General features: G+C 35.1%; 2 protein-coding genes across 2 annotated transcripts; one reads left to right on the forward strand and one right to left on the reverse strand.

The window, feature by feature from the left end:
- The first annotated feature begins 1,817 nt into the window (after positions 1-1,817).
- On the forward strand, positions 1,818-4,178 carry LOC113322928. The gene is made up of 5 exons (XM_026571117.1): positions 1,818-2,622; positions 3,075-3,196; positions 3,285-3,328; positions 3,415-3,510; positions 3,715-4,178. The coding sequence occupies exons 1-5, from the start codon at positions 2,013-2,015 to the stop codon at positions 3,893-3,895; spliced, it is 1,053 nt and encodes a 350-aa protein (XP_026426902.1). The 5' UTR covers positions 1,818-2,012; the 3' UTR covers positions 3,896-4,178.
- Positions 4,179-5,686: 1,508 nt separating this feature from the next.
- LOC113324046 (bifunctional protein FolD 4, chloroplastic-like) lies at positions 5,687-6,483 on the reverse strand. Its single transcript, XM_026572384.1, has 2 exons — positions 6,152-6,483; positions 5,687-6,110 (listed from the first exon to the last, which is right to left on the reverse strand). Exons 1-2 carry the CDS (start codon positions 6,481-6,483, stop codon positions 5,687-5,689), a joined length of 756 nt encoding a protein of 251 aa, XP_026428169.1.
- Positions 6,484-15,872: the final 9,389 nt, after the last annotated feature.

Raw genomic sequence — 15,872 nt, forward strand, 5'->3', positions numbered from 1 at the left:
TTTATCTTATGAACGACATCAAATCTTATCTCCTCACCTAGGGTTTTCCTGGTTCCCCTCTTTCTCCTGCTAAAATTAAAAGAAGGAAAAAAAAATTATTTATTCATTTCGCACAAAAGGATTTAACTAAAATTACTCTGGCTTTGGACTGTGCTTGATGAAAAGTCGGCTAGAATTTACTACCTAAGTAACCAAAAAAAAGATTGGCTAGGGGTGGCTTCAGCCAGTTCTAGTCCAGACATACTTCCGCCGCTGAAAACAGGCTAGCTACACAGTATAACAACTTCGATCACGCTCTGTTACTAATTTCTTTTTCCATTATACTTTTTATTTGGTTATCTATCTAGTATTATATTAACTACTCATTGTTGCCTCTTACCTATGTATTTAACTCATTCCGAAAATATTTTTTGTAATGGTCTTTGACCACCTTGATATCAGCGATATTCGAATTTTACTTATAAGGAATTTTGGATCTATCCAGAATTCATCTTCCTACGAAGAAAAACCTAGCGACGCGATCTTCGGTAAAAATTTGAATGTATGCGGCGATGCTCTAATCTTACTTTTAAAGAAAAAATAAAAAAATAATAGTTCCATTTAATTTGGCCATACATTTAACACATGGCATGATAAATAAGAAATCACAATGATATACCCCAAATGAATAAAAAAAATGATTAACAACACTAATCATATTTAAAGCACATAATGTATCAACATCTTTGATATCCACCAACCAATAGTAATTATGCTAATATTATGATTTTTGCTTTATCTAAAATTTTAACAAAGTTTCACCGTGTTTTGACGTATTCATAAGACAATCTACTTCTCATTTTCTTTCGGAAAATGTCAATAATGACTCAGAACTAAGTTTCACACGTGTTATCAAAGATGACTCAACACTAATTTTCTTTCCAGAAAACGTCAATTAACGACTCAGAACTAAGTTTCATTATTGTATTCTGCAGATACAATGATGAAAAGTTTATCTAGTGTAAATTTAGTTATCCCTGTGAAATGTCAAATGTGACATTCACCCTGAAGTTTCGAAAAAAAATGATAGTTTAATTTTTCACTTTTGCCTAAAAATATCTTTTTTAAATAGGAAAAAATAACATTTTTCCTTGAGGGAAAAAATAAATGACAATTTATTACTTTTTTTTTTACTTTTTTTTTTTTTGAGAAAGCACCATTATCGTTGAAAATGAATTGCAGTTTTTTTACTATTTAGAGTTAGTAGAGACAAGACCCATATATATAGAAATAGAGACGGATACGACACTTCCATATGCGTACACAAGCAATAACGACATTAGCAAAACATCTGCCACAATGGCAACACAACAAAACTCCCACCGTGCATCCCATTTAGGACATTTTTGGTACACAAAAATTCGGGAGGTCCCTCAACCCTTGCCGCTTTACAAAAGCCAAAACCTTAAAAGTAACAGCTATTATTCACCCACGTGGACAAATCACACCTAATTTCCATACCAATCACAAAAAAGACACACTTCGCCCTTGTATTCTTGCGCAACAAGTTTAGATTTTGTCTCACCAAGAATATCTCATAAAGGTCATTAAAGTCATTACCATATTTAAACCAAAACAAATGAATATACTTTCCTGTATATCTCAAACACCTTTTATCCCATATTACGTGTCACAGTTGTCGCCAATAAATTCCCCAAATCAAATTCCACAGCCCACATCATCCATCACAAAAATCCAACGGCCAGTATCCATCCCATCATTTTAGAAAACACAATAAAAATGGGAGGAGCGAGTGGTATGAAACACACACCATAACACAGAGAATCGTCTGGAATATATTTTTTGAAGATGCCCTACTTTCCAAGTGGGGCCCACCAAACAACTCCAACAAATCATCCTAGGGGTATTTACAGTCAGTAATCCATAAAAGAGAGCAGAGCTTTGTTTGCTTGAATAATATCGTCAATGGTTTCTTCCTGATTTGATTTTGATTTCTTCAGAAAAAATCGTCAATGCTTGGAGTATTGTGTGCACGGCCTAAGTCTTGGATTGTAGCGGCGCTATCAAACGCCCATAGTGGAATTCATTATCGAATCGCTACAAATCCAGTTTCATTTCTTCAATTACCGGTTGTAGATCGATACAAACGTGTTCATTCAAGCGCATGTAAACTCAACGGCGGCGCTGCCGCTGTTGGTGGTGCTAGTTGTGTTAGCGGTTCGAGTAGTATTGGTGCTGCATCGATATGGCATGGAATCTTACCATCAAATGGGGATTGTAAAAATCAACCAATATTGTCGTTTCATTATGAACATAAAGGGGAAGGATCTTGGAATGTTTCATCGGATGTGAGACCGGCTAGATGGTTACATGGTTCAGATTCGGCTTGGTTGTTGTTTGGTGTTTGTGATTGTTTAGCTCCGATTGGGTTTTGTGATGGGAATCATGATTTGATTACTACTACTAGTAGTATTACTCCCGTTGCTACTGATTGTTCTACATCTGCTGTGAAGGAAGAGACTTCGAAGAAGAAGAAAAAGAGTAGTAAAGTTGTTGCTGAGGCGGTTAAGAAGATTAATACCGAAGCTAATGATAAGGGGTCTGTTGATTACAGAATCACAGGTTTGAATTTTTCAATATTTATTGTTTGACTTATTGTTATGAATTAGAATTTAATTACTTAGATTTGATTTTGAATTTTGATATTGCCAGTTGGAATTTAAAATCAGAATCTAAAAGGGTATGTTAGATTTTCAATTTTGATTTTTGGTAACTTCAATTTGATTATAGAGTAGGATTGAGGTTCAATTTGAAAAGGATTTTTTCTAATTTTTTTTTTGAATTCATGGTTTGAATTTTTGTTTTCTTGTCAAGTTATGACAGGAATTTTTATTTGAAATTTGATTATAGCCTTCATTTTGATTTTTAATGAGAATACCAACATTTTTATTGCTTACGGTTAGTAAGGTGTTTTATTTGATAGTGAGGGTGCAACATTAAGGTTGCTGTGTAATTTGTAGTTTAAATAGGTGTTGAAATGACAGAATGGGAAGATAATGATAAGTTCATTGCAGGAGTTCTTGCTGATGGCAGATGCTTGTTCAGAGCCTTGGCACATGGGGTTTGCTTGAGAAGTGGCCAAAAAGCTCCAGATATGAATCGTGAAGGTGAACTCGCTGATGACTTAAGAGCTCAAGTGAGTATTTCTTTTCTTTTTCTCGTCAATTGCCCATTCAACATTGTGTTGAGAAGTTGTTATTGATCTTATAATTGGCTATATGTAGGTTATGGATGAGCTGTTAAGGAGGCGAAATGAATTTGACCAATGGTGAGTTTTTTGGTTTAAGTGACTAAAAAATACTTTTGTATCTGCTTAGAATACGGAATTGACGTAATTCTTTTTGGTTTGTTCAGGGACCTTGGTGATTTTGATGATTATGTGAAGCGTATGAGGGATCCTACTGAATGGGGTGGAGAGCCCGAGTTACTCATGGCTTCACATGTTCTTCGGTAAGTTTCTGTTTTCTTCTAGGAACTTAAAACTGAACATGCTTACCATATTATCTGTGAAATTTAAGCCCAACTTTGATGCTAAACTATGGTTGCAGTTGCACAGTTTTTTTTTTTTTTTTTTTTTTTTTTTTTTTTTTTTTTTTTTTTTCATGTATACGGATTGAGAAAGAAAGTCTCTTTCTTGTTGTATTTTTTTTGCAGGACGCCGATTTCAGTCTTTCTAATTGAAAGAAGCTCAGGTGATTTGAAAAACATAACAAACTATGGTCAAGAGTATGAAAAGAATAACAAGCCTATTAAGGTGTTGTTTCATCATCACTATGGTCACTACGATCTGTTAGAAACCTTTTCGGACAAAAGTTATCAGAAAATTGAAAGTTAGAACTGATTACTAAGAAACGAAACAAGAAAAGCTTTTCCTTTTAGGTTAGAGATTCAGATTTTTGTAGGATTTACTTTTGATTGAGTTCTCTTAAGATCATTTAAGTATTTGAAATAATCTCATTTGTTGTACTTACTAGAGAAATTCAAGGGCGCGTTCCCTCTTCTATAGATACTCAGATTCTCTTGTTGCAATTCTAGTTGCAATTATGTTGAATCTAGCCAATAGAATAAAAATGAAATTTTTTCCGAGTTTACAATACTAGAATTCATTTTATTCATAATGATGTTTTTACCATGTCTAAGCTTAATTTGTTCATTCTGCATATATCGAAAGAGAATGATTCTTTGTATTCCATATCAATTTGGGCTTATCTGGATGTGATCTCCAGAGACGGTTGAGCCTCTTATTAAGATCATTGATCACTCGTGTTTATTGAAATGTCAAATTGTATAATTGTACAGTTATTACATTCTCCATATTCGTCACTGAAATATCATCTGTTCGTCCACAATGAACTATTAGGTTGCTTACTGTTTAATTTTCCAGACATCTTCTTACTCCCTCTTTCATATGCCTTATAATTTCCTCTTTTTGCTGTATACTTTTAGTGATAGCGTGTAAGTACCCAGTTCATAGGAGAGATTAAGCACATGAATCATGGAACATGAAGAATACATCTTGAGTGTTGCTTTCATTTACTTTAAATGGAGTACCTGAATAAGGGACAACAATTAGGTTTGAACCAGGAAAGAATGTGGTTGCATTCTCATTTATTACAACCCTACCTCTTTATAGCTATATCAGTTACTGTACTAAACGTGTTCCATGTGATCTTTTATCACTTTTGTATTTACTCTGTTGTATGTGATAGCTTACTTTAATCCAGTTTGATGTGATTTACTACCTGTTCCAGATAATTGACGAATTTGAATCCTCTGTGCCTAATATTTTGTCTGTCCATATAAATCGTGGAGCTGAGACTGATAAATTAACAAAAACAGGCATGGAGTAATGCAGATTATGCAGTGTTACAGTAATCAGGCATAAAGTAATGCAGTAACTGTATTAGTTATTTGATTTTGGAAACCTATCTCTCAACACTAAACTGGAATGTCTGCCAGGTTCGCTTAAGTTTCCAAAGGTTATAGGTACGATCTTCTTAGCTGCCTCGAGAGACTTCTCTTGTTAATTACTACGGCATTACTGACAACATCTGCAAGCAAAGTTCGTCCAATTACCAGTGAACCTTCTTTTATTTGAGGTGGTTCAGAAAACTAATTGAGAGTTACTATGTACCAACATATTCCTGGCACTCACTTGCGAAGCTTACACGGATTGATCTTTTATTGTCTGTATTCCGTTTTCCTCTATTTCCAGTCTTACCTAATGCAGAGTTTCCTGTCGTTTTAGTAATTTATATTTGTGTCACAAATTAAAGCTACCTCCAAGGTAGGAGATTACATAAAAACTCTTAAACATAAAAACATTCCTTGGATTTGTGTTTCCCTCCGAATTTTCGTTCATTCCATCTCGTAGTACACCACGCCTGTGAACGCCCTATGAGGATCCAAGCTGGTTTGGGGTGCCTTTTCTAGTCAAAAGATGCAATCGCGGTAGGAGGTACTAAGCTTAAAAGAGAGAAGTGAATAAAACAGTAGAGGAATCACACCGTAAACTATTAAAATCCCTTAAAAGAATTTTATTAATAATAAATTTCAGTCCATCAAATACAAAAGACTATAAAATCGAGAAAAACGGCCTAATTGCAGAAAATATGTCCCAGGCAGGTCATTCAAACTTAAGAGCCCTCTTAACTACGCGAAGCGTGTTTGATAGAAGCATTGCAGTTGTCATGGATTCCACTCCTCCTGGTGCTGGAGTTATAACTGAAGCCCACTCATAATTCTCTTCATAGCAAACGTCCCCAACAAATCGATAGCCTGGATTCTTCCTGATTCTATTACTGCCGGTGTCAATGACAATTGTTCCTGGCTTAATCCAGCGACCCTTCACTAGATATGCTCTTTCTGTAGCAGAGATAAGGATATCTGCTTGACTAACGATCTCCGCGAGGTTTTCTGTTCCACGGTGCACAACAGTGACCTTGGCACCATGCCTCTGTAGTAAATATGCGACAGGAGGTGCAACAATATCAGTATCAGTACCATTACCAATTACAACTACTGAATTCTCCTTTATACGAATGTCACATCTATACAACAATTCCTATCCCCAACTATAATAACAACTAACATTGGTGTGACACCAATTGCATCCCTCATCCTCATTACTTTATCCGTGATTTCATCTCCGATTTCCTTCGCGACCGCCTTTCCGTTAAGTCTCACTTTAGGAAATCTAGTACTCATTAGCATCGCCACAGCAGTAATACTAGAATTAGAACTTCGACGCTGCATACTTATTGAGGCACCAAAGCCCGGAGGATTTCGAGGTTTGAAAGAAATAAAAGATGGTGGTTGTGTTAGATGAACTGAACCACTTCTTCGGATTGTATCGATATCGAAGTTGGAAAGACGAGCTGTTGCTGTTGACGAAGAACAGCTTGATAATATTGTTGACGCCATTGCTCAAGTGAAGATGATGAGAGATGGCTTAGAATATAAGAGTTTTTAGAGAATATAAGAGTTTTTAAAGAGTAATTGATGTTAATTAACGTAGCTAGATGTTTCTCTTAAATACTAGTAGAAAAAAAAAAGCGGTTTCCCAGTATCTATGCATATGATCAAAAAAAGAAGTCTCTATTGATTGCTAAATACGAGAAGTAGGAAATACCAATGGGTATTATTATGGGCCTAGTTAATGGCAGATCCCCAATAAGAGTCCATCAACCGGAGGTCCATCAGAAAAAGAAAAATTAGACCTAATATTCTCTATGACGCGAGTTCAAACATACCCGAGTAAATAAAATTGAGCGACACCGATTCGCAACTCAAAAAAAAAAGATCTGCATGATTCTCTCTAATCCTTCCTCTGCATATCCATGATTATGATTTTTCTTGTTTACATCGAATACCCACTACTGATTTCTCCCTTAATTTAATCCTTGTTTCTTTGTGGTCGTTTTAATCTTTTGTTTTTCTTCTAAGGCTAGGAACCCTAGTTTTATAGGTTTTAACTTTCAATTTTTAATTGATATGATTACCTCGAGCTAATCTTTTACTGATTTCTTTCTAATTGCGTCTTTTTTCAGATTTTATCCCTTCTCTCCTTTCCCAATTTTGATCGGGAGGAATATGGTTTTTTGCTGAAGCAGTTGAAGCGGTGACGACCTACATCATATATTCTTATTCTCAAATCATTGTCAGTTAGAAAAGATCCTCCTTTTTTAATCAAATTGGATTTGCTGAAGTGGCTGCAAACGCCTTGTATTCCTCATATACTCGTGCAAGTAACCCACCTTTACAATCTTCTCAGTAATCATTCTATTTTGGTTCTCAAGGTTGGATTTCAGCTTTCTTCCCAAGTTTATAAACATTGTTTCTTGCTTCAATTCCAAGTCAGTAGCATGGCAAACACTTGGAGAAATTCAATCTTCTACCTTGACTGGAAAAGCATTTATATACAATTCTATCGCTTCTTAGTTTGTCACACAAGAACTCATAAGTCTCAAAATCTGCTGCAAAAAATTTTGATACCTTTTTACCACCATAAAACCCTGAAAAAAACAATTGTTATTCTTAGTCACAAAATCCTCCAGCCAAATACTGTGGTTTATTCAATGGCTTCCTCATCAACAAGTTCTGATGCTATCTCCAATAACTCACAAGGAAACAAAGGTTCAGCTAAAAGGAACAGCAAGCATGTGAGTCTACAAGGAAAAGGAAGGAACATTGATTCTTTTGCGATGATTGGTTATGTCTGCATAGAAAGTGAAGTCACTAGAAATGTGGTTAGCTATTCAATTAGACAACGGTGGGGTGCTCAAAATGAAGTAGTTGTCATCACAACTGGAAGAAGAAATGTGTTCATCTTTCGAATCCATTTAACAGAAATATTTCAAAGAGTTCTGAGGGAGAGGCCGCACTCTGTTTGTGGATACTTACTGGTTTTACTTCCATAGAAATTCCATATGAACGTGCAAAGAACAATTTTTCAGTTTGAAGTTTTCTACATCGAGTTTAGACTCAGAGCTGACCTGGATAGAGATGATATCGCTCATCTAATTGCGTCCCAAGCTGGTGAACCAAACATTATTTGTAAAAGGGATCCTACTGGAGGGGTCAAAGCGAAAGTTAGGTTGGATGTTAACTTACCGATTGTTAGAAAAGTGCACATCACCTTGGAGGATGGAGAAAGGATCAAGGTAGCTATCTTCTATTTGGGTTTCCCATCGGCTACTTGCAGCATTGTTATGTCTTTAATCATAATGAAAATTATTGTGGGTTGATAACAAATATGGCTTGGATAGCAGTGCCAGTTCTGAATCTGCAAGGAGAAGACCCTTTTAAAGAACAAGTGGAAGAGCTAGTTCAAGTAATACAACAAAATATGGAAATTCAATATAGGGAAGAAGGTCTAGCTAATCAGAATCCAGTGTTGAATGTTTTGGTGGAAGATAATGAAGCTGCAGATGACAATAATGAAGTTGCAGGAGAAAATGAACCTCAAAAAGCAGATGAAAATGTGGAAGTTAATAAGCATGTCATTGAGGATACTGTTGGTGAGAACTCTACTAGTGGGTCTTATGTCTTTGAAGTGCATAGAAATGATATCAGGATAAATAAGAGAAGAAGAAAAAAAGATATAATCCTGGAAGCTATGGAAATGGATGGATATTTTAAAGATATAGATAGATCCCTACATGTGATTGTGGAGGAGGTGGTGAATGGTGATTCTGCTCAAAATCTGGAAGTGGGGGAGTCCTCGTCTAATGATGCGGTGATGATGATTATTGAAGATAATGATAATGATATTAAGAATGATGGGTCTGATACTACTTTTACATTGCATCAGCTTTTTATCTTAATTTTACGAGCTTTAACTATTCTACTTCTCTGAATTACTACTACTACTACTACTATTGTGTCTCTTGGCTTTGGTCTGATATCTATAATCTTTACTCTGTTTTAAGTTACTCCCTTTTACGTAATCTTGCAAAAAGTTTCTTTTTACATCTCAAAATGAAGTTGCTACCATGGAATGTGCAGGGGGTGAGAAAACCACTCACTAGAAACCATTTGAATTATATTCTCAAGAAACATAATCCTGATTTTATGTTCTTAACAGAAACTAAAGCTACAAAAGATAAAATGAACATCTTAGCTAGGAATTTAAAGTTTCATGATTGGTTAGCTGTCCCTAGAATAGGATTATCTGGTGGGATGCTTGTGACCTGGCACAATAATATTAAAGTTATATGCATTGCTGAATTCTTTGACATTTGTAGTGCATGTCTGTTTTAACAATTATTGGAATGTTGTTTGTATGCATGGTTCCTTAAATGATTTAGGAAAAAGAATGCAATGGGATAAAATTAACCATTTATGTAATCTGAACCCTAATACTCCTTGGATTATCAAAGGAGACCTGAACTTTATATTGCATGTTAATGATAAATAAGGTGGAAATGATAACACCCATATCGACAAATTTATTCATGATAATATACAAAACTTAGGACTTATGGACCTTAGATTTCAAGGTATTCCCTTCACTTGGTCCAATAATAGAGAAGGTCAAGAAAATATAAAGGAAAAAATTGATAGAGTGCTTTCTTCCCATACTTGGTTTTTCATGTTTCCTGATGCTATTGTTAGTCATTTGTCTAGAGTTGGGTCTGATCATACCCCGATTTTGCTGAATTGTAAACCTGTAAAAGTAAACTTTCATAAACCATTTAGGATTATTAGAACTTGGTTCAGTCATGATAACTTTAGAAAAAAAGTGTCTGATAACTCGGATTGTAATATTAGAGGATCTTTTGCTTACAATTTGCAAAAAAAAACTTAAAAATCTTTCTTACTCTCTTTCCAAATGGAATAAAACTGTCTTTGGGAATATCTTTCATAACATTGAAAATCTTAACAAGAGAATGGAATATCTCCAATCCATAAATCCTTTGCATATGCTTGAAATTAAAGATACTCAGAACAATCTTGAAATCTGGTATAACAGAGAGATGACTATTGGACTCATCTCTTGAAAGATAAATTCATTAGAGATTTTGACCGTCACACTTCTTTTTTCACCAATATGCTAACAACAGAAGGAGAATAAACTACATTCATATGCTCAGAGATGATACGGGTCTCTAGATTGATGATAATTCTCAATTACATAAAATTCTAATCAAACACTTCAAATCTATTAACACTACTACTAATGCTCAACACCTTAAAGAACCTTATTGATCCTTGTATCAATGAGGATGAGAATAATAACCTCATCAGAATACTTGATGAGCTGGAAATAAAAAATACTCTCTTTAATATGAACCAATAGGGTGCTCCTGGTCCAGACGGCTACCCGCCTGGGTTTTTCAGAGAAAACTAGGAGATTGTTAAAAAAGATATTACTAATATGGTTCGAGATTTTTTCAGGAAAAAGTATTTACTAAAAGAAACGAATTATTCTTATATAACTTTGATTCCTAAAGTGCAGAATCCCTCTATTCCTAGTGATTTTCGTCTCATCAGTCTGAGTAATACTACTCATAAAATAATTCCTCAAATTTTAACAAATAGATTGAAGCCCGTACTCTCAAAACTTATCTCCCAGAACCAGTCGGCCTTTATCCCTGGTCGTCAAATCACTGATAATATAATTGTTCCTCACGAAATTCTCCACTCTATGAAGACCTCTAGAAATAAAACTGGTCACATGGCCTTAAAAATTGACCTTTCCAAAGCTTTCGATATGATAGAATGGGACTTCTTAAACCAAACTCTGCTCTCTTTTGGCTTCTGTGAAGATGTGTGCCATCTTATTATGCAATGTTACTACGACTTCCTTTTCCGTCCTTCTTAATGGTGTGCCTGGTGAAAGATTTACTATTTCTAGAGGGATTAGACAAGGGGACCCTTTGTCCCCTTATCTTTTCATCATTTGTATGGAAGTGCTCTCTAAAATTCTTTTTAAAGCTGAGAAAGATAAAAATATTTCTGGTGTCAAATTCGCAAGAACTGCTCCTCCTGTTTCTCACCTGTTCTTTGCTGACGATTGTTTTTTGTTTGCAAAAGCCAGCTTGACTGAAGCTAAAATCTTAGTTAATATTCTTAACACGTTTGGTGAATGACTGGTCAAGTCATAAACTTCAATAAATCGGATGTTTACTTTACACCAAAGATTCATAACAAACACTGTAAAATCATCTCTAAAATCATTAAACTTAGAAAAATTTCTAAGAATGACAAATATTTAGGAACTCCGCTTTTCTTTGATAAAAATAAAGTGAACAATTTTGAACCTTTACTTAACAAATACTACATTGTTCTCCAAGGATGGATTGGGAAAATGTTTAATCAAGCTGGGCGCACTGTCTTAATAAAACATGTTCTTAGTGCTTACCCTAATCATCAAATGCAGTGCCTCTCTTTTCCTAAAAAAACTTTGGATAACCTCGATAGGATCCAGAGAGATTTCTGGTGGCAGAAAAAGAACAAAAAGAAATGTTACTACCCTAAAGCGTGGCCTAGTATAACTAAATATATTAGACAAGGTGGTTTAGGGATTAGAATCCCGCATAAACACAATCTAGCTTTAATCACTAATTTGGCCTGGAGACTGATACAATACCAGGATCAGTTGTGGGCTAAAATTCTTAAGCATAAGTATTTCGGAAACCACCATCCTTTAAAGAAAACTAGAAAGCATAAGAACTCGTGGATCTGGAATAGTATCAAAAAAGGGTTGGCTTTGGTAAAATCCAACTATGTCTGGTAAGTAAATAATGGTGAATCTATAAACATTTGGACTGATTTCTGGCTCCCTAATCAAACTCAGCTTTTAACCCCTATTCTTTCTGATTGTAATATGCCTAACTCTGTCTGTGATCTAATGAATGTTAATGGGGAATGGGATATGAGCATCATCAGTGCCTACATTGATAACTCTTATTATTATGCTATTAAATCTGTTACCACAAACACAAGTAAGCATGATAGAATTAGATGGAAATTTACGATTTCTGGAAATCTTACTACTAAATCTGTTTATAACTTCCTGACAAATCTAAATTTTGAAAAAAATGAAGCCAATTTCTGGAAACAGATTTGGAAGCTTAATATGACTCCTAAAGTGAATATGTTTTCTTGGAAAGTTGATACTAATGCTCTGTCTCTGGGGAAAAAACATGTCCAAATATGTTAAAGATTCAAAACCTTACTGCATGCTGTGTGATAATCATGATGTTGAGGATGAAATGCATTTGTTTGTGAATTGTAATTTTTCTAGGAAGGTTTGGCAATCTTTTGATCTAAATAACATCTATCAAAACAGTGGAAATACTGAAGTCATGCAATGATTTAAATCCTGGATGAATGTTAAAGCACTAAAGGACAAGCATAATCTGATTTCTTTTATCATATGATCCATTTGGAAATATAGAAACAATGTTCATTTTGATAATGTTGTGCCTGATGTGCAAAAGCTGATTGATAAAATTAGAGCATCCCATCTGAAGCTCAGTTCTGATATGGATAGTAAAACTGGTCATGTTTCTGCTAATGCTAAGAAGTCTCCCAGTAACAATCACAATTCTGGAAGTGATAATTATGATTGGTTTATACATTTTGATGCATCCTTTATTGAAGCTGATTTTATAATGGGATATGCCATCTCTATACTAGATAACACAGGAGTCAGAAACCATTGTCGCGCAGGATGCAACTAGGCCTCCTGCCCTTTAGAAGCAGAGCTAAAGCTGGAATTGAGGCAATAAGGTGGATGAAGGAACTAAAGCTACAAAACTGCTGCATAATTAATGATTGTCAAACCTTAATGAAAATTATGAAAGAAGAAGTTGATCCAGAAGTTCAACCTTGGAGGTCTCAGACAAGCATAAATAGATGCAAATTTTCCCTTATGCATTGTGATTCGGTTTCCTTTATGTATAAATCTAGAAATTATGTTAAATTTGAAGACAAACTAGCTAAGGAAGTAAGATCTAGGAAAATCAGATATTTCTCTACGGAGAATGAAAGTGAAAATGTAATGTTCAACATCCTAGAAAGAGTTAATCTTGGATTAACTCCTATCTTGTATATTTTGCAAACTTCTGATTATATATAAATAAAAGTCTTCTTATCAAAAAAAAAAAAAATCTCTATTGACGCCAAAATAACCTTCCACATCTAGATATTTAATCTCCTCCTAGTTCTTATCATCACCTTCTCTTTCTGGTTTTGCTCCAAAGAAGCTTTCGGGATGAAGACTTTTTCGTTAATTGGGTGCCGAATTCAATCTCAAATTATTGTATTTGGTAGGTTAATTTCATGTTTGGATGAATTTAATTTAGGTTCTATTCTCCATTTACTTCTTACAGTTATTATTTTCTATGGTTTCTTTAGTCTCAAATTTTTGTATTTGCTAAGTTGATTTTCTATTTTGTTGATTTTAGTCTAGGTTTTTTTTCTCGATTTACTTATTTTATAATGATTGATGGGAAACTTGGGGATATACCCCAAAATCGACTGTCATCTTGAGGATATGTCCCAGAATTCCATTTATCGGGATGCCCCAGCCGTCCAAAATTCCATCTAAAACCGTTAAGTAGTCGACGTTCGCACACACTTGGGATTTCATATGCGAATTAAAAGACAGATATATTATGTACTAATACTTTTACAAGGTTCAGGGACATATACAGACAGAAAAAAACCTCGAAGAAATTAGAGAGAAAGTTCAAACACATTTACGATAAATTGACTATTTAACCTTCCTTGACAGAAACCATTACTTTGGGGCATATTCCCAGAAACTGGAATCTTGGGGAAATATCCCCAAGATGACAATCGATTGTGGGGAATATTATCCCCATGATTGATTCCATATCTAATATTTGTTGACGGTACATTCAATTTTCCGAATTCATAGATGTAAATTTGATTTTTCTGAATTTTTAATTGGTGACTAGATATGGTGACCGAGATATCCTACTTGCTTCAAAGAGTGCTCTGGGAAATTTAAATTTTGGTTTTAAATTTTGGTACGATCCAACGGTACATATATGTCATATGAAAGTAATATATTTGTTCGGCGTCTATAATGGTTGGAATATTCATTCCTATACATTTTTAATGTGTTTGATGGGAGTGTGTAATGCATATAATGTATTTTCACGCATTTTTAGTGTGTTTAATGGAGTGTGTAATACATGTATTGTATTCTCATGCACAATTTTATGTACCGTGATGAAATGACTGGTATTGAACTGAGTGCAATAGCGAAGGTCGACAAGTAAGGTGCAAAATACTACAATTTTCATGCCAGAGTAATTAATATTATGCAACATTAGTAGAGTAGCGCTGGTGTTCATGAGTGAAAACGATTTTCTGGTTTTTATGGAAAAGTGGAGAGACGAGCAGTTGGTCACTCGAACGAGCAAATTGCTTAAACCTTTTTCAAACAGATGCACTGCATAAGAGTGCTTTGAGTTCGAGAGATCAATCTATATAACTCCGTCCTAAACCAAGACAATGGTCGTTTCAGAGTCAATTCGGTCACAAAGAGGGATGAAGGTCGACCTATAGGAGGGAAGCTGAGAAATCAGTGTGAGATCAATGAGGATCGAGGATTGTGGATGTGTTGGAGATTTCTGCAAGTTTGTGAATTGTTGAGTTCATATGAGATAAGTTCCGATCGATTGAGTGATAATTTCTTGTTGATCGAAATTGTTCAGTCCCTCAATCATGAATCCAGAAACTTATTTATATTGCCAGAATAGTAGACACATTTAAGTGTGACGGTTTCTTGAGTGAGAGAGTGGGAAAGTGGGAAATCGTGGTCAAACCAGTTCCACGTGCGTGGGAGAATTGGTTGATTTTTCATCCACTACTTTGCCAACTCCTTCAACTGCTTGCACGACTTACTCACACTTCTCATCGTAGGTGGACACACATGTCGTAGGCCTCCAGACCAAAACCCTAGTGAATATCCCCCCATGTGACATGATTGATGTCTCATGAATATTGGATCTGCAAGGCAGACGTGTATTTAATTAATTAGTTGCTGACTTGGCTAGACTATGAGTCTTAGCCTTGATGAGTCGAGCATAATAAACGAATGTGCATATGCCTTGAAACTCATGGATTGAGATAAGATGTCTGCTGTGACAGTAATGATGCACATACGTTGAGTATTGATGAATTGAGATATATCATTTTACCAGTTGAGGTAATAATGATGTTATGATAATTTGGATTGACGTTCGTCCAATGAGATTGCTCAATCATAGACCTATACTGATATGTCGAGTATTCGACAGGAAATCAGATATGTTGTTGAATTATACAGAATGCTCGTTCATGATTTAGTATGTCATGAATGCTCGAATGAAAAAGTAGAAATCATGTAAATATTGAATGGTTGTTCGTTCAAACCATGTTGCTCAGTCGAGCAAAAATGTTAGTATAAGGACTAAACATTAAATATAAATTAAAATATTGATTGCTGGATCAATACAAAAATTATCGAATTATCGTAAATTCGAAACCCTAATTTTGGAGAACCCTGAATGATGAAGATCAAGAGTTGTCCAATGCGGGTCAAGGAATATCGACTAACCAATGGTTGCTCGTGCGAAGGAATTTGCATGAACGAGGATTCATTGGAGAATCATGAAAGATATGAATTATTATTACTAAAGTAATAATGGAGAAACGTGGGGCCAAGGGGTCGTCCAGGTCCGGTCATGGTGGTGCACAGCTACCATGACCCTCGCACGTGCATTCCTGAGAATTCTAGGTATTCTGTTGCTCGTTCGAGCGATATTCTGGATATTCAGAAGAGTTTGATC

This window comes from Papaver somniferum, chromosome 11 (assembly GCF_003573695.1).
Source record: "Papaver somniferum cultivar HN1 chromosome 11, ASM357369v1, whole genome shotgun sequence".
In the NCBI taxonomy this organism is placed as follows: domain Eukaryota; kingdom Viridiplantae; phylum Streptophyta; class Magnoliopsida; order Ranunculales; family Papaveraceae; genus Papaver; species Papaver somniferum.